Raw genomic sequence first — 22,945 nt, 5'->3', positions numbered from 1 at the left:
TGTTGGGTGTGGCCTATTATGCTAATGAGTTCCTGCTGGGCGTGGCCAACTTGGGAGCCAGCCGGAACTCCGTTCCTGTGCGTTCCCGCCCCAAAATAGCCCTGGTTGAGAGTGTACCCCCGACTGACTAACCAGGGGTCCCCAGCCTTCTTGAGCCTGCAGGCACCTTTGGAATCCTGTCTTGGGTTGCCAGCTCTGGACTGGGAAACACCTGGAGATTTTGGGGGTGGAGCCTGAGGAGGGCAGGGTTTGGGGAGGGGAGGGACTTCCGTGGGGCACGATGCCATGACGCCCACCTTTCCCAAGTGGCCATTTCCTCCAGGGGAACTGATCTCTGTCACCCGCAGATCAGTTGTAATAGCAGATCTCCAGCCACCACCTGGAGGTTGGCAACCCTAATTTCTGACACCGTGTGGTGGGGCGCAGTCACAAATTGGCGGCTGCTGTAGGCCGAGCCACAAAATGGCCGCCGGAGCTTACCTTCCATCTCAGTGAAGATCCTTGCGCTGTGATAGCAGCAGCTGCCAAAGCAGTGGGTTTTTTTAGAACTCTGCAAAGCCAATCAAACGTCCAATGGCCAATCAGAAGACTTGATGGGCAATACCCCCGTTTGGCTCCGCCCACTTTCTGTCAACATTTGGCAGGTGCACCTATGGGCACCATCTTGGGGACCCCTGGATCAAACCAACGTAAAAGTGTGGTCCAACTCCAGATGTTCCGCAAGCCCACCAAACGTTCAGGAGAGCAGCCCAAAGCCCCTGCGATTTCCCCACCGTAGTTCTTCACGCTCCACCTTTCCCTTCATCAATAATACAAGGCCTGCTCGTGGAGTGGGCCTGAAAAACGCACCCCATGAAATATTCAGCTCTGATGAGCAGCTGCTCGTGCAGGTAGGTTGGCTGCCCAAAACCTCGGCTGTCGCCTCTCGGGCGGCAAGGAAAAGTGGACGGTGGTGTGCGTGAGGGTCGAAGATCCGAAGGAGCTCAGATGTCTCCACAGCACAGCAGCCTCCACATCTCTGGCATCCCAGCCCAGGGCAGAACAAATGAGCCCGAAGCAACCTCCCGGGCAGGAGCAACAAGAAAGCAGAGGATGATGGAGGGCGTTTTGTCCGGCCGCCATGATCAAAAGGTGGCGACAGATTTGGTCTCAGCGGGATTTGGGTTACACGTTCTGGCCCCGTCCAGGGCTCAGCACCTCGCCGGTCCTCCACCGTGTGGCTGGTGGCTCCTCCACCTTTGCAGAGAGGCTAAAGATTAAAGAGGATGACAGAGAGGCATCTGCTTACACGGCAGGAAGGGCTAATCTTCCCGGCTGCGCCTTGAAGAGCAGAGATCCTCACGGGGCACAGAAGGCATCCCAGACCCTCGGGGACAAGCAGGGTGCTCTGTGGTCTCGGAGGACAGCCGGGAGGCTTACGGCAGGGCGTTTCGCCCACAGAAGGCCTGGATTTCAGGGATCCCGGGACCTTGCCCAAGAAACCAGCCACTGCCCGGGCACTTCCTTGCCAGTGGGTCTGAAGAGGAGGCCGAAACAAAGGAAGCAGCTGCAGATCCCAGAAGGCTCAACAACTTTGTCTCCGGGGTCCAGTGCTCAGCATGACGGCCTCCCCTGCAGGGTCTGCAAGCAGCCAAGCGATGGAGGGCAGCCAGTCAGGTAAGTGGCACTCCGGACCGGACTTTCCTCTCCTTTTTTCCCACCCTCTTTGGACACGGCGGCAGTCAGCCAGAATAGCAGGTCCCAAGAGAGTTGGAGGCTGCTGCGGATCTGCTCATGGGACGCAGCGAAAGAGACGCTAGAGCAGGCGAAGGGTGCCGTTCTGCCCTCGGTTGCCCGGGCAAAGCTAAGGAGGCATAATGGCAGAGCTTTGGGACCTACCAGGATATGGAGGGAGTCACCCAAGGACCCAGATACCGAAACCCATGGCGGTAACCCAAGTCGAGGTGCCCCCCCCCAATTGCCAGTCCTGAGCCGTCGGAGCGTGAGAAGAGTAGCTTAACATTCACACGAGACGTGCAACTGAAAACGCACGCAAGAGATGTTACTTAAAATTCACTTGAAGGATGCTGCTCAGACCTGCTGAAATCCACCCCAGGGGTCCGTTGAAGCCTTTAAAGTCCACTTTGCTGTTTCCGGAGGAACAGTGTACATTTCTGCCTTTTTGCCTCTGTTCCTTGATTTGATGCTCACAAAGTTGAAGCAGCCAGTTGGTGTAGGAACGATACAGAGGTGTGGTTTTTTTTTTAAAAAAGTGGAACAGTCAAACAAAAAGAAGCATCAAATCAAATTTTGAATCTTTGCATGCCCATATGCAATACCCCTATTCCAGATGGGTAGCCGTGTTCATATGCAGTAATAAATAAAATAGGAGTCTGGCGGCACTTTCAAGGTGGATGAACTTTTAATTCCAAACATCAGTTTTACCCAAATTAAAACTCACTTCGTCAGTTTTTGATCCAGCCGGCTGTTCTCAGGCAAACTTAGAGGGTACTTTTAAAGACAATGGAACGTACAAGATACACATGCGTCTTTAAGACAGGACAGAAACACATTACACAGACAGCTGCAATACTTGGAATCAACATTCTCCATTTTATTACTTTGCTATGTCTCACCTTCCTTCCTGGAAGTCGAGATGGCACACACGAGAGGTGGCCTCCAATCCAGGCCTGGCCCAGACGTACAAGGATTGGCCAACATGGTGTAAGAGCATCACGCTACTTCCTGGGAGACCCAGGTTCAAATCCCGTCTCTGCCATGGAAGTGCACTGGGAGACTTTTGGCCAGTCGCACCCTGTCCACTTAACCTACCTCACAGGGTTGTTGTGAAAACAAAATGGAAGGGAGGAGAATGATGTAAGTCGCTTTGGGTTCTCACTGGGGAGAAAGGAAGGGTATAAATGAAGTCAATAAACAACGTTTCAGCAGATGGACAACACATTCCAAGACACTCCCTACGGGAGAGCTCTGTAACAGCTCCTTGGCCAGTAGCGGAGTTAGGTCACTTTAGATTTTGGAATTAATGGTCTTACAGGCCACCCCCCTTTAGATGGTAATGGATGCTTTGAATGTAAACAGCTTATTTGGGGGGGCCCTCCTGTCTTCCTCATGAGCTGGAGTTCTGCCCCAGACTCTGGCCTCGAAGCCTCTACTCCATTTGTGCGCCAAACTCTTACTAGAGATCACTTTCCAAAGTCCCATCTCTGTCTGCCCCCCCCAAACTTGTCTTGCTTTCCCCCTCACAGGGCTCAGCCCAGTGCCTGGCAAAGCTGGGAGCCCTCTGCTCCTGTGCAGAGTCTGCGGGGACACCAGCAGCGGGAAGCACTACGGCATCTACGCTTGCAACGGCTGCAGCGGGTTCTTCAAGCGCAGCGTCCGCAGGAAGCTCATCTACAGGTGAGGCTGCCTGGGGGGGGGGGAGCCGCTGGAAGACTGTGTGGCCTTTGCCCCTCCGGGGCTGGCAAGGTGGAGTGCCAGAGGAGGGCCTCGGTTCCAGCCTTCACTCAGCCATGAAGCTCACTGGGTGACCTCAGGCCCATCACCCGCAGCCTAAATCACCTTCCAAGGCTGTTCTGGTGATGTGAAGCGGTGGAGTTCTGTGTTCCCTCTAAGCTGTGGAGTCTTGTGAGCAAAAATCCCACTTTGTGAGCTACTGACATTAAATTTGTGAGCGAACCATTTGGCTCCTGCATAAATTGGTTTGCTCTGGAGCCATCCTTCCTGAGCTCAGACAAAAATGTGCGAGCCGGAGGCTAAAAAACGGTGAGCTAGCTCACACTAACTCAGTTTAGAGGGAACACGGCTCTGTCCGGGTTGGTGAATTCCTGGAGATTAGGGCTTGGAGCCTCGGGAGGGCAGGGTCTGGAGACAGGAGAGACCACAAAGGGGTACAATGCCATAGAGTCAACCCTCCAAAGCAGCCATTTCCTCCAGGGGAACTGATCTCTGTAGTTTGGAGAGCAGTTCTCATTTTGGGGGAATTACAAGGCCCACCTGGAGGCTGGAAAACCCTAAGGGGAGGTCTGAGCTCCTTAGAAGAAGGGGTGGGATGGGCCTTATATAGCCTGGGACCAACATATCTAAGGGACCGCCTCTTCCCATATAAGCCTCAAAGAGCTTTACGCTTTAGTAGTGAAAATCTCCTGGTGGTCCCTGGCCCAAAAGACATCTGTCTAGCTTTGACCAGAGCCAGTTTGGTGTCGTGGTTAAGTGCGCGGACTCTAATCTGGGAGAACCGGGTTTGATTCCCCACTCCTCCACTTGCACCTGCTGATGTGACCTTGGGTCAGTCACAAGCTCTGGCACAGCTGTCCTTGAAAAAGAGCAGTTTGTGTCAGAGCTCTCTCAGCCCCACCAACCTCCCAGGGTGTCTGTTGTGGGGAGGGGCAGGGAAAGGAGATTGTAAGCCGCTCTGAGACACCTTTGGGTAGTGAAGGGCGGGGTATGAATCCAATCTCTTCTCTTCTTCTCTCAGAGTTCTCTCAGCCCCACCCACTTCACAGGGTGTCTGTTGTGGGGAGGGGAAGGGGAAGGCGTTTGTAAGCCGCTCTGAGACACCTTTGGGTAGTGAAGGGCGGGGTATCAATCCAATCTCCTCTTCTTCTGCCCTGGCCCCCACCTAGTGGCACATGCTCCCCACCGAGATCAAGGCCCTGCAGGGTCTCACTCAGTTCCACAGGGCCTGCAAGACGGAGCTCTTCCGCCAGGCTTTTGGTTGAGGCAGTGGGCGTCCACACATGGCCTCCCCGAGGTTGCTGTCTCCCACCTGCTGGCCACCTATCTATCGGCAACCGGCCATAGCCATCAGCATTCATGGGTCGGAACTTTCACCAGTAGCTAGAACTACTGATTTTAAACGTTTATATTGTGTTCTTAAACCTTATTGTATTGTTGAAGATTATGTGACCCGCCCTGAGCCACCACCCCTGAGCCCGCTTGCGGGATGGGCGGGATGCAAATATGAAGAATAAATAAATAGGATAGGCAGATTTCTCCACCGCCCTCACTGGGAAGACTTCTGCTCCCTCCGCCGGTTTTACTCTGCGCTTCCTTCCTTTCTGTGGCCCAGGATGCAAGTTAGCCTTGGAGCTGGAATGTTGCTTTGATTCGCAAAGTCCCTGGGAAAAGGGACTTGAGTCTCAGTGGCTGAAGAGGGAGATTAGAGACTGGAGGGCGGGTTGTTGCTACGGAGTTGAATTACCTTTTGCTTTTATGGATCCTGGCCTGCAGCCACCCAAAAGCTGATTCTTCTTTGCCTATCAGCAAACCCACAGTAAAGCTGGAATGAGGAGGCTTTATTTAACCACCATGATGTTAGGTAAAGGTTCCCTTGCTCGGAAGACAGTCGAGTCTGACTCTAGGGTTGTGGGGCTCATCTCCGTTTCAAAGCTGAAGCGCCACTGCTGTCTGAAAACGTTTCTGTGGTCATGTGGCCGGCATGACTAAACAGCAAGGTGCATGGAACGCTGTTACCTTCCCACCGAAGTGGTACCTATTTATCTACTTGCAATGTCTTGCTTTCGAACTGCTAGGTTGGCAGGAGCTGGAGCCAGAGACGGGAGCTCACTCCGTCATGCGGCACACTCGGGTCTCGAACTGCTGAACTACTGACCTCCCACAGCCTGCAGTTCAGCGTCTTAACCACTTGAGCCACCGCAGCTCCACCATGATGTTAAATTCTGCTTAAAAATCTGCTTTTCTTAGTTTTGTAACTTCTGCCCTGATGAAGAGTTCTGGAGAATTCAAAATTTCGCACACTGTTTTATGTCCTACTGCGGGTCCTAGTAAAGCAGGGGTCCCAACCTTTCCCAGGTTATGGGCATCTTTGGAATAGACGCAGGATGGTGGGTGCAACCACAAAATGCCACGGAACGCAGAGGCACCATGTTAGGGATCCTGGTAATAAAGGGATTGCAGGGATGGTGTTCAAACGAAAGGCAGCCCTGCCCAACTCAGGGAGCTGAAGGGGCCCAGGACCTGCCCTTGCTGGCAGATGCCGTCTCAGCGGAATGACCCCAGTGTGCTCTTTCCTTGACAGATGCCAGGCTGGCACAGGGATGTGCCCAGTGGACAAAGTGCACAGGAACCAATGCCAAGCCTGTCGGCTGAAGAAATGCCTCCAAGCTGGGATGAACAAAGATGGTGAGAGCACAGACCTAATGCTGCGGGGGCGGGGGGGGGGCGGGAGGCTCAGACCTGAGACTGCCAACTCTGGATTGGGAAACTCCTGGAGCTTTGGGGGTGGAGACCAGGGAAGGTGGGGTTTGGGTGCAATGCCATGGAGTCCCCCCTCCATGAGAGGGTGTGTGGTGTAAGGTGCACCAGTTTGGTGTAGTGGTTAAGTGCACAGACTCTAATCTGGGAGAACCGGGTTTGATTCCCCACTCCTCCACTTGCACCTGGCTGGATGACCTTGGGCAAGCCATAGTTCTGATAAGAGCTGTCCTTGAAAAAAGAGCAGTTTCTGTCAAGAGCTCTCTCAGCCCCACCTGCCTCACAGGGTGTCTGTTGTGGGGAGGGGAAGGGAAAGGAGTTTGTGAGCCGCTCTGAGACTCCTTCGGGTAGTGAAGGGCGGGGTATAAATCCAGTCTCTTCTTCTTCTTCTTTTACCTTACAGGGTGTCTGTTGTGGGGAGGGGGAGGGAAAGGAGTTTGTAAGCCCCTCTGAGACACCTTTGGGTAGTGATGGGCGGGGTATAAATCCAATCTCTTCTTCTCTCAGAGCTCTCTCAGTCCCACCTACCTCACAGGGTGTCTGTTGTGGGGAGGAAAGGGGAAGGGAAAGGAGATTGTAAACCTCTCTGAGACTCCTTCGGGTAGTGAAGGGCGGGGTATAAATCCAGTCTCTTCTTCCTCTGCTGCTGCTTCTCCACAGCTGCCATTACCTTCAGGGGAACTGATCTCTGGACTACAGAGGTAATTCTAGGATCAGTCTGTTAACAACTGCTGGCTACTGCCAGGAACCTCCCACAACCAGGGAATTTTTTGTTTGCTTCTTCGTTTTTCTGTTATTAGCTGTGACCACCATTTTAATATTTAAGAAGATGTTTTAAATTGTAATGTTATTTTACTAACAACATTTTTGTATAAATGATGCCGTTACCCGCCCTGAGTCCACTTCTGGGAAGGGAGGGCTGTAAGTGTGAAGAAATAAAGAAAACAAATAAATAGGATATCTCCAGGCACCACCTGGAGGTTGGCAACCCACCTCAACTGAAGATGCTGGTGAAAATGTTCCTCATGTGCCTACCTTACAGGACCACTTTACCACGATAATATACTGTACGTGAAGGACTTTGAACGTGGAAAGCGCTATACAAATGCCAACTTGTATTGTTAACACCTGAATCTCAGTTCCAATGGGGACTTGGATCCTTCACAGCCTGATTTGGAACAGGCATTTAAAAGTATATATTTCCTCTTCTCAGTCCCCCATCTGATGGCATTGAGAGGGAGAAGCTAGTGGATGCTATCAAGGATACAGGACAATCAAGTATATAAGTAGGGACTGTGTGGAGCGAATCGCTGGCAGTCGCAGGCAGGCAGGCAGAGGGGCTCAATGGTGAACCACCTGCTTTGGATGCAGGGGGTTCCAGATTCAAATTTCCAGCATATCTCCAGCTAAAAGGATCAGGTGGTAAGTGATGGAACAGACCTTGATCCGGCTCAGTGATAGGGTGTCTGCTTGGCATGCAGAAGGTCCCAGATTCAATTCCAGGCATCTCCCATTCAAAGAATCTAGTAGAAGGTGATGGGAAAGACCTCTACCTGAAACCCTGGAGAGATGCTGCCAGCCAGAGTAGAGAAAACAAGTGATCTAGACAGACGAAGGAAATGGTTTTGTGTAAGACAGCTTTTTCATGCAATCTTGCTATCTTCTTCCACTCCCCATTCTGCCTCCCAGCCGTACAGAACGAACGCCAGCCCCGAAGCACCGTGCAGGTGCAGCTTGATGCTACCGCTACCCTGGATCCTGACCGGCCACCTGGGCACCCGATGACCACGTGGGAAGTGCCCACAGCGCCCTGCCCTTCTCTGCATAGCCCTCAAGCCCCCGGCTCCTGCTCCGTGACCGGGGCTTCCAGATCCCGGGCCCCGACGCCCCCCAGTAACCACCGCTTCATGGCCAGCCTGATGACAGCGGAGACCTGTGCCAAGCTGGAACCTGAGGACGGTAGGCGGCTCGAAGACGTGGCTTCCTCCGGCGGATCTGCAGTGCGGAGAGCGTGGGAGGGAGAGGCACTCATCTGCTTGAGTGTCCCTGGGGAGGGCTACAGAAGCCCGGGCTTTTGTACCCTGCTGACGACCGCTTCTCCAAAATGACGCAGGACGCGTGGTGCCACTGTGTCAAACCTACAAGATTGCTCCGCAGATTACGCAAATTTATAGGCAGTAGGTCCAGTACAGACTTTACATAGACTGCTTTACATACTACATACTACTTTACCTGGAGAGTGATTAAAATGTGGGATTCGCTGTCAGAGGATGCAGTGATGGCCACAGAAATAAACAACTTTCAAAGGGGATTAGACAGATTCATGGAGGGTAAGCCTAGCAATGGCTACTAGCCCTGGTGGCTGAGGAGAACCTCCACGCTCAGAGGCACTGATTCTCTGGGTCCCAGAGCCAGGAGGCCACATCAGGGGAAGGCGTCAGCCTAGGGATGGCAGCCTCTAGGTGGGACCTGGGGGGCCTCTGGAATCACACCCCATCTCCAAACTACAGAGACCAGTTCCCCTAGAGGAAACTGAGGCTTTGGAGGGTGGGCATTGTACCCCACTGAGGTCCCTTTCCCCAAATCTCCAGGAGTTTCTCAACCTGTATCTGGCAACCCTACCCCCCCATCCCTTGCTGGTGGCCGGGGGAGACGTGGCAACCCTACCGCAGACTCTCTGCCCTGTTGTTGGCCCCACTGTGTGGACACGATGCTGGATTAGAGGGACCCCTGGTCTGATCCAGGAGGGCTCTTCTTCTGTTCTTATGAAGGCCTCAGCCTCTATATCCTGTTGTTGTCTATCCAGAGGAACGTTGGCCACCGTGTGAGACAGGATGCTGGACTAGATGGACCACTGGTCTGATCCAGCAGGGCTCTTCTGATGTTCTTATAGCTCAATCAATCAATAATTTATTATGGCCATGGATCAGCAGAATAGAACATACATTAGTAGAGTGGTTATAAGAACACCAGCCACGATGGCTCAGAGGTTAAGATGCTGAGCTGCAGACTGGAAGGTCTGTAGTTCGACAGTTCAAGACCCGAGTGCCGTATGACGGAGTGAGCTCCTGTCTCTGGCCCCAGCTCCTGCCAACCTAGCAGTTCGAAAGCAAGAAACTGCAAGTAGATAAATAGGTACCACTTCAGTGGGAAGGTAACAGCGTTCCGTGCGCCTCGACGTCTAGTCATGCCAGCCACATGACCATGGAAAAGTCTTCAGACAGCGCTGGCTCTTCGGCTTGGAAACGGAGATGAGCACCGCCCCCTAGAGTCAGATTTGACTAGCTTTTGAGCAAGGGAAACCTTTACCTTTTATAAGAACACACACACACACACAAATAAGCAATCTTCTGTTAAGAGATTTTAAAAGAGTAGATACGTGACACTAAATTAACACGGTACCTGGGTAGACCCTGGCAGCTGCACGGAACCTGGCAACTCTATTGGTGTTTTCAGATTCAAAGGTAAAAAAAGAAAGAAAGGCGGTACAGCATTCTTCCAGTCTTCCTGGGATTTTTTTTTTTTGGAGGAATGGTGTAATAAATATATATATCTAAGGCCATTATAGAAGGGGCAGTGTAGCAGCACAAGTCTGGCTGTTTCCGTTTCCCCAGTAGCGCAAGGGCTTAAACGCTCATGAAACGGCACACCACAGTATCTCCCTTCTAATAAAGCAGATGGAAGAACATCGAGACGGGCCAGAGTGAAAGCAATCCTGTGTTTGGGAATCAACAAACTTGTTAAATAGTTTGACAGCACCAATATCCTCGAATTTATGGTTTAATAAATGATGGATAGGGTGGATCATCTGAATGCAGGCCACTCGACTAACTGTGGTCAGGCTACGTCAAACCTGGAAACGAAGTGGGTTGATTTAACTCCAGTTAGTCTTAACTGTGGTTTTGCTCTCTGTGAGCTGCAGAGTCAGTACCACTGTTTTTCAGCCTTCTCTCTTGTGCGGCAAAGACACAAACAAATGGAAGGATGCTGCTGCCCCCTAGTGAATATAGCATACTCAGGCTTTGCCTTGTGGTTGGTTGGTTCTGTACTGAGCAAGCCAAGAGTGGGACCAGGTATTGTTCTTCCTTCTGCAGCAGATGAGAACATCGATGTGACAAGCAATGAGCCGGAGCGCGCTGCGGGAGAGTCCCAGACATCCCTGTACCCAGCCACCAGCCCCGAGAGCGTCTACGAAACCTCCGCCCGCCTCCTCTTCATGGCTGTCAAATGGGCTAAGAATTTGCCTGTCTTCTCAAACCTGCCCTTCCGAGACCAGGTGAGGATGTTGGCCAAGCCTACCTGTGGAGGCCTTCACCCCGGCGGGATGAAAGGGGATCAGAGCTAATGGCTGCTTTGGCAATGCGTTCTCAGAAGTTTGATTTGTGGTAACTAGGAAGGATCTAGCTGGGAAAACAATGATTGGTTTAATGTTAGACATGGGAGCCTGGATTCTTAGCGCCAGATAGAAGCATCAAACTTGGCAGGGTAGAGTGGGATGGTATAACCCAGTGTGGTTTAATGGTTAGTGTTGGGCTAGGATCTGGGAGATGAGTTCTGGGTTCCAATCCACACTCTGCCGTGGAATGACCTTGGGCCAGTCACCCACTCTCAGCTTAACCCACCTCACAAGTTTGAGTCCGGTGGCACCTTTAAGGCCAACACAGTTTAATGCTGGGTATGCACACGAAAGCCTCTACCCATAATTAAACTTTGTTGGGCTTAAAGGTGCTACTGGACTCCAACTTTGTCCCGCCTCAGAAGGTTGTTGTAAGGATAAAATGGAGGAAAACAAAACAATGTCAGCTACTTTGGGTGCCCACTGGGGAGACAGGCAGGGTACAGATGAAACAGATATGTTTTAAAAAGCCATAATTTATAGAATTGCATGGCACCTGTGTGAATTTCGATGTTTTTTAAATTGATTTCTAACGAACGTAAGGATCAACCAAGAATTTTATTCTACCTAATCACACTGGCAAAGGTAACATGTGCTAGACTAGAGATTGCATGGAGAATACCTACAGTAGATGAATGGGAAGACAGGAAGTTTATAATTATGGCTAGATATACTCATTGCGTAAGAACTATGGAAGAGAACGTAACAACGTGAAAACAAGCGATCCCTTTTTGGAAGAGTAAAATGCATCTTCCTGTAAGAGTCACTCCCGTATATAGTCCATTATAACTTACCAACAAATGTGTTTGGGAAAAACCCAAAGGAAGGATCCCGGTGCGTCTGCTACGATACTTGCAGGCTTGAACCAAGGGGCAGATCCTGTTGCTTCCCAACGTGTGCAAAAGCCCAAAATGGTCCTGTTTTGTTGCAGGTGATCTTACTGGAGGAAGCCTGGAGCGAACTCTTCCTTCTCTGCGCCATTCAGTGGTCGCTGCCCCTGGAGAGCTGCCCTCTTCTCTCCGTCTCAGAGCTGGCCCCGGCCCTCAACGGGAAGTTGGCGTCTGCCAGTGCGGACCTCTGCTCCCTGCAGGAAATAATTGTGCGCTACAAAGCCCTGGCGGTGGACCCTACTGAGTTTGCTTGCTTGAAAGCGATCGTGCTCTTCAAACCAGGTGAGGTGGAGGGGTGGGGAGGGGTCCTGTGAGAGAGACAGGGCTGTGTGTAGTCAGAGCTAAGTCACGTAGGCAGAGAATCCAAATTCTGCGTCAAGACAAAGGGAACTGACAATAGGCCTGAATTACTAGAATTACAATTTAGTACCTTATATACCTTATTCTGCAATCGTTTACTGTTCTGCATCATTCATTCTGGTTTGGCTAGCCACGGAGTGGGGGAAGAGGGGATCAAAGGCTTCCCTCACCCGACCTCCAAACACTGGAAATTGTGTTCAGTGCCCAGATGTTGAGATGGCAGCAGGCCTGGCCCCACGGTGTGTGATGTAGTGGATTAGAACCCAGGGCGACCTGGGTTCAAATTCCTACTTCAACCACGGCAGCTTGGCTGGGTGACCTTGGGCCCATCGTAAACTCACAGCCTGGCCTACCTCACAGGTTTGTTGGTGTAAGAGAATGGAAGGGGGGGGATGATGTTCTAAGCCGCTTTGAATCCCAGCTGTGGGGAGAAAAGCGGCTTATAATGCAAATGCATCACAGACTTCTCTTTGTTTCACTTGCCCTTTGTTTCCCAGATGCAAACACAAGGGCTGATTTCTCACTAGAGCTGCCTCGCAGCACAGCGCCGTTTGCCCCGACACAAACATGTCAATTTCACACCCGAAGCTCCGGGGCTGCATTTTGACTCGGGGCTTCGCCCGATTTCCTCCGCAGTTTCGTGATCCTGGTTTTTGAGGATCATGAAACTGCGGAGGAAATCGGTCGAAGCCCCGAGTCAAATGCAGCCCCGCAGCCTTGGGTGTGAAATTGACATGTTTGTGTCGGGGCAAACGGCGCTGTGCTGCGAGGCAGCTCTAGTGAGAAATTGCCAAAAGTGTCCCTGAATTCTGTACCCAGCGCTACAGTCTGTGCTTTTTCTGTACCTGCAGAATCAGGACACACACACAAATGCACACACAGAGGGGGCCTCCTGGCTAAAGCGGCTTCAGAGGCTAAAGCGGCTTCAGAGGCAACCAAGCTAGCAAAGGTTATGGAGGGGGCCACAGCTGAGTGGGGGAGCACCTGCTTTGAACGCAAAAGGCCCCAGGCCCAGACTTCCAGGATCTTAGTGTTTTTGTCTCTCTCCTACAGGCCGACGGGCAAACTAGACAGACACAAAACCAAACCGGACCTACCCATTTAAACATTTTACTTGGCACCCTCCGCACCCTTTTAAAATACATTAACACTGACTCCACTGGCATTCGTCATCGTACAAGATGAGATCAGTGTGATTCCTCAAGCCTTCTTACTTTGTTTTGGTCAGGGGTCGGTCAGCTTTCCTGTTCTGCTCCATGAGATAACATACAAACATAAGAAGAGCCCTGCTGGATCGGACCAGTGGTCCATCTAGTCCAGCATCCTGTCTCACACAGTGGCCAGCCAGTTCCTCTGGAGGGCCAGCAACAAGGCAGAGAGGCTGAGGCTTTCATTAGAACACAAGAAAAGCCCTGCTGGATCAGACCAGTGGTCCATCTAGTCCAGCAGCTTGTCTCACATAGTGGCCAGCCAGTTCCTCTGGAGGACCAATAACAGGGCAGAGAGGCCGAGGCCTTCCTAAGAACACAAGAAGAGCCCTGCTGGATCAGACCAGTGACGGTCCATCTAGTCTAGCATCCTGTCTCACACAGGGGCCAACCAGTTCCTCTCTAGGGCCAACAGCAGAGCATAGAGGCTGAGGCCTTCCTAAGAACATCAGAAGAGCCCTGCTGGATCAGACCAGTGGTCCGTCTAGTCTAGCATCCTGTCACACAGTGGCCAGCTAGTTTCTCTGGAGGGCCAACAAGCAGGGCATAGAGGCCGAGGCCATCCCCTGGTGTTGCCTCCTGGCTCTGGGATTCAGAGGCTTAGTGCCTCTGAATGTGGAGGTTCCCCATAGTCACCAGGGCTAGCAGCCAATGACAGACTTCTTCTCCATGAATCTATCTAATCCCCTTTGAAGGCTGTTGATTCCTGTGGTCATCACTACATCACGCTCTCCTCTCTCAACTGAGGAGAGCATTTGGGAATGAGTTCTTCCTTCACTGGGCTCCTCTCTGCACACCCAGCCCCACGTCAAGAAACTGCAAACTGGTCAGTTAGCGAACAGAGACAGCAAAGGTGTTGCTGGGCTTGGCGCCGCCTTCACACTTCCTTGCGGCAAACTTTCTCTTTTTCTTAGAAACCCGAGGCCTGAAGGATCCAGAGCAGGTGGAGAACTTGCAGGATCAGTCCCAGGTGATGCTGGGACAACATTGCCAGACGCACTACCCTGGCCAGCCTGTCAGGTACCAGAATCTGCTCCCCAGATGCTACCCCCACTGCCCTGTGTACAACCGGACTGAAACGTGAAAGCCAGCTGCCTCCTCCCTTGGCCTCCGGGGTGACCAAAGCCCCCAGACAGGTCTCCCTCCAGCCCCCCGCTGGCAGCCCTGCCTTCCTCACATCCTCTTCCCCTTCCGTGCTTTAAGTCCTTCCTGTTTTACGGGACTGCTCTGTCAGGGCAGCGGCCTCTGCTCCAGGCGAGGCTGGGAAAGCAAGGCCTTTACCGGCACTGTTAGACGTGAGGCTGACGGTCTTGTTTTAAAAACTCCATTAAGTTGAACCTCTCCTCCACTCTTCCAGGTTCGGGAAGCTCCTGTTGCTTCTGCCTGCTTTGAAATTTGTTTCTTCAGACCGGATCGAGCTGCTTTTTTTCCGCAGAACCATCGGAAACACCCCCATGGAAAAGCTGCTCTGCGACATGTTCAAAAACTGACCCGCTCCCTTGGAGGGACAGACCCCCTTCCAAGACTTCCCCCTCCCGTTCCAGATCCTGGATCTGAAGGCAACGAATGGTTGGGGCATGGGGGAGGGAGAGAGGCCATCCTGTTCCCCTCTTATCCCTCGACCTTGTGGCTTGACCACCAGGTAACATGCAGCCTGGAGAAGATTCGCGTGGTTCGCAGTCATCGGCACCTGAACACTGAAGAATTCTAAGCTGCCGCTGCTCAAGTAGTCACACTCTTCATTCCAAGCTTGAGAAAGGGCTGAAAGGATGTGTACCTGGTCAAAGACGCTCTCTCCATGATGACGTAGTCCAGGCTGGAGTCTGGGCACTGAAGGCATGGCCCCTAGATACAAAGTAAGGCTGGCGTTTAACCATCCATCACACTCTACCATTCACATTAAGGGGAAAATGTCAGGGAAGGGAGGACAGAACCATGAAGGAGTTGGGGTGGGTTTTTTTTTGGGGGGGGGAGACACCCAGGCCATTCCAAGCCCCTCCTGGCATGACAAAAAATTCAGCCACCTTGGAAAATGAACTTGAGCTGTTGCAATTTTCAAGACCTTGCAGGGAGTACATGAACTGAAGCTAGGATGTGCTGCCTGCATTAAGGTGCCAGAAAACGCCCACGTGTTTTACCTGTGCTCTTCCTGCACGGCTGGGCTCCAGGACCCTGGCAGGGGATGGCACCTAGACAAAAAGGCCTGACCCGGTTTGATGGCAGAACCACTTAACTCAGTGTTTCCAATACTTTTTTTAAAGGGGGGGGGGAGAGAAAGGAACCTTTGAAGGCTATTGTTGTTTAATAAACTGGGAGTTTGCCCATTTTGATTGTTATTACTCCATTTACTGCCCTACAGCTCTGCTTTCCTCTTTGCCAGTGGAAAGCAAGGCTGCACAATGGATCCTCTTTTAAGACACAGCAGAGAGCTGCTTTTGGGCCTAAACCTCTCACATCTGGGCTCGGGCTTTACTGGAAACAGCGCCTCTGTCCCACAACTCCCCACATTCACTTTTCCTGGTTGAGAGAAACGTGACGCTCCACCTTGTCTGAGCAGCTCCTTGTTCGGCTACTTTCAGCCCTGTGCTGTAGCCGAAAGGACATTCACCACCGGTTCACTTTGAACGCACAAGGCTCAGTGGAACTCAGAACCCCAGGGGATGCTTCAGTGTGTTCTCTGACTTTGAGTTTTATGTTTTCTGCTGTAGCTTTCTTGTCACTATGGGAGAGAGGACTGGTTATGTCGCCTCTCACGTGGAAAAGTGAAATAAACTTACTTTTTGCCCCCACTTTAATAACCTCCTGGCTGTGGACTGAGAAGTCCTACAAGAATTCGTCTACGAACTGATAAAGTCATAAATGGCCGGTTCCCCTCCTGTAATGGCTGGTGTATCTTGATTTGCTCATGGCTCCTCTGAAGGCGATACCTCTCTTTATCGGCCACATCAACGGTTATTTTTAAAACTGTTTCAATTGTGCCTCCTGACCCACCAACAGGGGACCAGTGGGGCTGTAGAAAGGGGAAGGTCCTTTCCATGGGACCCACCCGCTGGACCTAATGTTTTGCTGAACACTAGATCAGGCCTTCCTCCCCAGAGGACAAATCCCTTTTTGCTCATGTGACACATGCTGATACTTAGCTGCTCTTGGGATTTGTGCTCCTGCCCCCCAGAATCTTGGTCCAGTTAGGGAACTCTGAATATCACCAAGCACGGAATACATCTGCCGCGAGCAACCATTTTCTTTCATTGCTTTGTTCTTTAATAAGCTAGGGGTTATTTGCTCATAGAGGGTTTTTGTTTTGTACAGCCATATAGTATTATATTTACGAAATATTACACAAATTGCACTTTAAATATGACGGCCTTGATCCAGAAAAAGGGGGAAAGAACCCGACATTAATTAAAAAAAAGAAGAAAAAAAGAGAAAAACTTCCAGACATGAAATTACAACTTTGCCAGCCAACTGTGCTAACAGCGCACCTCCTGGCTCCGTGAGCAAAATAAAGCATTTTTATAGAGTTCTTCTTTTGACAGGTAAAATTCCTAGAGTTATGACACAGGACAATATATCCTTTTACAATACAGAAGTCTGCTTTTAAAATTTACACTCAGTATACTTATAAATTACTTTTAAAAATTTCCATTAAAAATAATTATATGCAGCCAATGTCCTTCCCAGTGGTAAGTACATTCATTTAATACAATGAGCGGAAGAGGTTCCAAGACCCTCCCACAACGCTATAGCAGGTGGGGGATGTGGAGGGGGGAGACCCGCTAGGGGAGCAATTTGGAAGACAGGCGGCAGGCAGAAATGTGGACGGGGAATCGAACTGAAAGACTCTTCCTTCCTGCTGCCTGTGTTCAAAATAGTTTTGAGAACCAAACGCTCAGACCGGACCCACCCTCAAAATACCCTGGCCCTTCCCCTCCCCTCAGGCCGATGCTGGTGAAAGGGCTTTGCATTGGAAGAAAAGGGGACTAAGTCCCGTGGAGTGTATGCAAAGCTCATTTCTCCCAGCACAGAAACCGACCGAAGACTCTGTGCGAAGGACAGGGTTCCTTGTGGGTTTTCCAAGAATGGCACCTCTGCGTCCTTGCCGAGCATTGCTGGAGCGGAATGAGAAACTGGTCCACCTGAAGCATGTTGGGCAATTTGGAGAGGCTTGTGTGCGTGTGTGTGTGTGTGAGTGAGGTCTGGTTTGCGCCTGATTTGTGCATGAAGGAGAATGAGGTGGAAGGGGCAGACTGCGGCGCTTTGGTGTGCAGGCGAGGTTCGCATTTTGGACTGCTTCCCTGCAGACAGAAAACCAGCAACAGCAAGAAAAAAGGGTAGAACCTCTCTCCTTTTACTAGTCTTCCACTGGCAGGGGATTGATGCAACATTCAAAGCTGGAGCCTGCCAGCTGCTGATCGAAGTCAGGCTGCCTCTTTTGCAGCCTCCTCTTCCTGCATAACCTGCAACTGGCTAGCACTGCAGAGGGGAGGATGAGAGGTCCGTCTTTCAAGCTCAGACTGAATCTGTTATCTATTAACACTGCTGCTGTCCAGACCCCTGAGTGAGACCTTCTCTCCCCTTTGATCGGAATCACTGCTCAGAGTTACAGCCCATCCTCAACTTGAGCCCCCGGTATGCCCCTTCAGTGGCCAGGACACCAGACGGAAAGATGGTGCTTCAGAGACATCAGGGCCCCTTGTTGGGTTTGTATGGGCACACTTGAGATGGTTGGTATGGGATGGTCCGTCTCCCTTTTCTGAATCTTATGAAGTGCAATTTGAACTGCCAGGGGCCAGAAAAAACCCCAAACCCAACAACAGCATGCTGGAAAACTCTGCACTGGGGGGGGGGGGAACGGATGAAATCCACCCACAGGGGTGCTTCCCGGAGGATTCACCCCTGAACAATGGTGGAGATGGTGCCGGTGGTGACGAAAGGTATGCCATCTGTTTGGCACCCTCCCACGGTGGTGCCCCCAGCATCCGCCTGGGCAATGCCCTGGCCCTGACGGTTGCCTTGAAAAGACAGCAAAGCCAAAGCAAGGGGCTGCACTGTGAATCCACTGACACGGCCCAGGGTTTCAGATTTCTCTGGAGGGACAGTCCTTGGTTTGAAGCTGAAACAACTCTCTGATAAGCGAGGCGTCTTTCACAGCCACATCTCCAATCAGAAACGTTTGCATTTTTAAAAGATACACTGCCTGCTGCGCTGTCCAAAAGTAGCCACCAACCTGCTGAGGGCACTCGTTTGTGTTATTTTTTCCACCTATAAAGCTAGTCCACCCACGATGAGGCACGTGGTGACCCCCCCGTGGGGGCCTTCGTGGCACTCCCAAATATTGAAACCTCAGGTCCAGTGGCACCCAGACTACCTGTGATGGTGCACAAGCCAGTCTGGTTGGACTTGAAGGACGGCTCAGACTTTGTAGCAGCCTGAAACCACGGATTCCCTACTTGTTCTCAGCCAGCCACCACAGAAAACTGAGCACACATTAGGATTTGCATGACATTAACGTAACTCCAGCAGCAAAATGGTTGCAAAGGACGTCAAAGGGCAGGTATTTTATGCACATGATGATCCGTGGTACATCTGCTGCCTCTGCCTTGGGCTCCCAAACAAAAGTCTAAACCATTGTTTTAAAAACGGCAGTGACTTTTGTGCAAGTGACTCCAAACGAGATGGCCAGATAAGCAAAACCACCCCCCTGCCAACGTTTCCCGGCTCCAGAATCTCATGCTATGGGATCCCACCCATTACGACAGTGCTAACAGATGCCCTGGAAAGGGGGCTTCTAAGGGGGGGCCGTTGCCCACTGGCTCTCCTTTCCCCCAATATATTTCTTATTGCCAAAGCTAAAAAGGGAGGGAAAGTTGGGTTACCCGCAAGCCACTTTCAAAACAATTTAATCCCAGCGATGAGCTCCTGAACGCTCCAAACTCAAAGTGGCTGGCAAAGTTACCCCGCAGCACCCCAGTGTTGGAAAACAATGACCTTGAGCTGTTCTGTACGGCGAAGTCCACTGGTCCGATTCTACTACCCCCCCCCCCAAACTACCCTTTCACCTTCCTGGCTTAAATGTCCCACTATGCGGGGGAGGGGCAAATAAAAAAAAATGAAAACCAAAACCAAAAAGTTTTATTTACATTGATCTTCAGTAACCATAATACTAACAAAGCGTTTCAAGTAGTCTCTGTTCTCCCCCCCCTCCTTTGTTTAATACTGATTGATGTTCCGAAAGAAAAGCTCGATCGCATTGGTAAACAGACCGATTTGGACAGCAGCCTTACGTATCGCTTCTCCATACTGGGTCAGTCTTTGTCTTGACTGGAATGAAGCTGACGGGGTGGAGAGACATTTTCCCTGGTCTGTCGCACTGCCTGCCTGTGCATCCTTTGTGCAGGTAGCAGCACAGCACATCTGGGACGCAGTCAGAAAGGCCAAGGGCTCTAAATTTGGGGAAACGCTCTTGCCTTCCCCCCCAGAATCTTATCCTGTGCATGTCTTGACGTTCACAGGACACTTGTCACGGTTATGGCTACTGAAAATTCAGCACAGATATTTTGGCTTTGACCTACCTGCAATCAAACGGGCGTTGGTGATTCAGACACTGTCAACAACTGAAGCTAAATGGAACGACAAACAGCCCTGGACACACACACACACACACACACACAAAATCTCTTTGCCACAACAGGCTCGCGCCTGGCGGCGGGTCTGAGAAGTGCTTGAATGGAAATGAGCATTTTCGTATCATCGGTCAACACTACGGAGTGTGTTATAAATAGCTTGGAACAAAGGGAATGGTCTCCTCTTTGCTGTGGTTCCTTCTGTGGAGGTCCATGCTTATATCCCAGTGCAAAAAGAAATATCCACCCCACCCCAAAGTCAGCAGCTTTGACAATGATGGCCAAGAGCCGCTTTCTTGACTACCAACTGCCCTCCTGGGTGTCCCTGGCCGGCTGGAGCCTTCCCTGGCCCACAAAGAGGGCCACTTTGCGACTCAAGAAACAGCAGGCGTCCTTCCCCCTAGCTTCGCCGCAAACTCCCAATCCGATAGCCCAAGAAGGTCCCGAGATCCAGAAGCCAAAGGCGACCAAGGCCTTGGTGGCACCTCCCAGCACAGGCTTTCTTTCGGAGCGCGACCTCCTCTCTTCAGCACTGGCGAGGTAGTGCTGGCGTCCCAAGCAATGAGGGAGGACAAGCCGATGTGGGCAACGGGCAGCTGGTCTACGGTGGAGGCGGTGGCAGCGGTGTCGAAGTGGAGGGGAGACGGTCAGACTTTCTCGCTCGGCTGCCGCTGACCGGCTCACACCATGAACTCGTTGTTCCCGAGCAGCACCAGCTGCTGGGGGCTGTTGCAATCAGCAGCATCGGGGTGCCTCTTCCGGCCTGTCCCGGCAGCCCCCTCGGGGGGCTCTTTGGCTTTCGGGGGAGAGTTTTTCACATTCTTCAGTTTCTGCTTGCCCTTCTCGGGATTGAAAGTCCCCCTGGTAGTGAACTGCGGCCTGTCATCCAGACCCTTCAGGTGCCCTGGGGAGCGCTCGAGCGCTGTGGCACCCCCGGAAGGAGCTGCTCGGTAGAAAGGCGATTTGGAGTATATCTGGAATCGTTTCCTAGTTACGTGAGGTAAGCAGGAGGAGGAGGAAGGAGAGAGGGAGGGAGAAGAAACCGAGGAGTCCACAGAGTCCAGAGAGTCTGGCTGCTTCCTCAGGTGCCTTCGAGACCGGTTGGTGGTGGATTCTGCCTTGATGGGTCGCGGTGAGCCGAAAGCTAAACTTCTCTCTGGCAGGAAGGAGAAACAAGACAGGCTAAGTGCTGGCCTTGCATGGGGGGGGGGACACACAGAAGAAGTGCTAAGTGGAGTTAAAAGTGAGGAGGGGGGATTGAATTTCCAGGGGGACCAATGAAATCCAACATTTGGCTATTGCTCATTCTCTACACTGCCCAAGTTTAGTGACCAAAGGATGGGATCCTCCAAGCATGCTTCCGAAGTCTATGCTGGTAAGTGACAATTTGGATTTTTTACAAATTTGTTTTATAGCAAGCACAGGTGGGGGTTTTTTTTAAGTCTTAAGATTTCTGACGCTAAATAAAATGTACTTAATTGAATGGGTTCCTCACCATCCAGGCTACACATTTTAAAAAACAAAACAAAACAAAACACCCTTTGGATTTGATTTCCCTACTGCTAGTGGTGGCAACATTTCTGATTGCCTCATAGTGGAAAAGAACTAATATACCTCTCATTGGGTGTTGATACGAGAAGGCAAGGAACTTGTTAGATAAGATATCTTCAGAATTTAAAGTCATAACCTTTCTTAATCCACTAATTTTCCAAATGGACAGCTGCCCTCCTTAGAATACATGGGGGGGCTAACAAGAAGTAGAGGATGCCCACCGAAAATACTGTATGATTTGTATTTATTAAGCACTTCTAACTGAATGTAACATATGCTATGATTACTGTAAAAAGCATTACTGTTTCCAGATTAGCTACTGGAACATATATGGATTGTACTGCTATGTTTAACCTCTTACTGTTGACATTTCTGTTGTTGTTATGCGATAAAGTACAGAGTTATAAAAAAAACATCTATCTTCATTCCCAAACACCACAGTGAATATTGAATAGTATGGGTGAAGAGAAGGTTATATAAGTAGGAAAACTACTCAGGAGGGGGAGAAAACAGACTGTGGCCCAAATCCTTCAATTCCCAGGGTATGCCTGGGGATGGGGCAGCGCTGGCCTCAGCATACCCTCAGGTAGGGCATCTACTGAGGTAGGGCTCTTTCGCTTGGAGAAACGACAATTGATGGGTGACGTGATAGAGGTTTACGAAATTCTGCATGGGATAGAGAAGGTAGAGAAGGAAGTATGTTTCTCCATTTCTTATAATACAAGAACAGGTGGGCTCTCAATGAAATTCAGGAGCAGTAGGTTTAGAACAGATAAAAGGAAGTCCTTCTTCACCCAAAGAGGAATGAGCATGTGGAGAAACATATGGAGCAGAGGTCCATGAGTGGCTATTAACCACAAGGTATAGAGGGAACACTGTGCCTGGGGCAGTGATGGTCAGTATTCTTGGTCCTTGGGAAGCAACAGTGGGAGGGCTTCCAGAGTTCTGACCCCACTGGTGGACCTCCTGGTGGCCCCTGGGTTTTGGCCACTGTCTGACCCAGAGTGTTGGACTGGATGGGCCACTAGCCTGATCCAACATGGTTTCTCATATGTTCTTACCAGGGCCCAGGTCTTCCAGCAGGTCCTACTGTCACTGACCCCCACTTGCATGCCTCCTCTGCCAACTGTCTGTGTGCCCTTCCCTTGCCCACTTGCTTGCAGGCGCTCCATCTCCCCTCCTCCTGGGCTGGCCAGCACCGCCAGGGAAGAGGGGGCAGGGGGAGCATAAGGTGCTCCCGAGGGTCACACCAGCCACACATGCTGCACAGTGCCACTGAGAAAAGGGCCTGTAGATGGCTGTAAGCATGGGTAGAGGCAGCAGTCATGAGCAGGTAGGGGGGGATGCACAGGCAAGGAGGAGGAGGAGGAGGAGGAGGAGGAGGCAGTGCCACTGAGAAAAGGGCCCGTAGATGGCTGTAAGCATGGGTAGAGGCAGCGGTCATTAGCAGGTAGGGGAAGGATGCACAGGCAAGGAGGAGGAAGAAGAAGAAGAAGAGGAAGAAGAGGAAGAGAAGGAAGAGGAGGAGGAGATTGGATTTATACCCCGCTCTTCACTACCCGAAGGAGCTCTTTTAAGAACTGCTCCTGAGAGAACAGCTCTGAAAGAAGTTGTGACTGGCCCAAGGTCAGACCAGCAGCTGCATGTGGAGGAGTGGGGAATCAAACCTGGTTCTCCCAGATTAGAGTCTGCGCTCCTAACCAC

At 51.3% G+C, this 22,945-nt stretch overlaps 2 protein-coding genes across 2 annotated transcripts in view; one reads left to right on the top strand and one right to left on the bottom strand.

Annotated features, from left to right (window-relative positions):
- The first annotated feature begins 1,598 nt into the window (after positions 1 to 1,598).
- Positions 1,599 to 14,557, top strand: NR2E3 (nuclear receptor subfamily 2 group E member 3). Its single transcript, XM_015418856.1, has 8 exons — positions 1,599 to 1,656; positions 3,246 to 3,396; positions 6,038 to 6,141; positions 7,903 to 8,172; positions 10,308 to 10,489; positions 11,541 to 11,781; positions 13,982 to 14,087; positions 14,425 to 14,557. Exons 1-8 carry the CDS (start codon positions 1,599 to 1,601, stop codon positions 14,555 to 14,557), a joined length of 1,245 nt encoding a protein of 414 aa, XP_015274342.1.
- Positions 14,558 to 19,258: 4,701 nt separating this feature from the next.
- MYO9A (myosin IXA) overlaps positions 19,259 to 22,945 on the bottom strand; it is a 130,913-nt gene continuing 127,226 nt past the window's right edge. The window contains 1 exon segment of the mRNA XM_015418905.1: positions 19,259 to 20,846. Coding sequence (XP_015274391.1) covers positions 20,371 to 20,846 — 476 coding nt within the window. The 3' untranslated portion in view covers positions 19,259 to 20,370.

The sequence above is a fragment of the Gekko japonicus genome, unplaced genomic scaffold, assembly GCF_001447785.1.
Source record: "Gekko japonicus isolate JY-2015 unplaced genomic scaffold, Gekko_japonicus_V1.1 scaffold150, whole genome shotgun sequence".
NCBI classification, from domain to species: domain Eukaryota; kingdom Metazoa; phylum Chordata; class Lepidosauria; order Squamata; family Gekkonidae; genus Gekko; species Gekko japonicus.
This window is presented reverse-complemented; position numbering and strand designations above follow the sequence as displayed.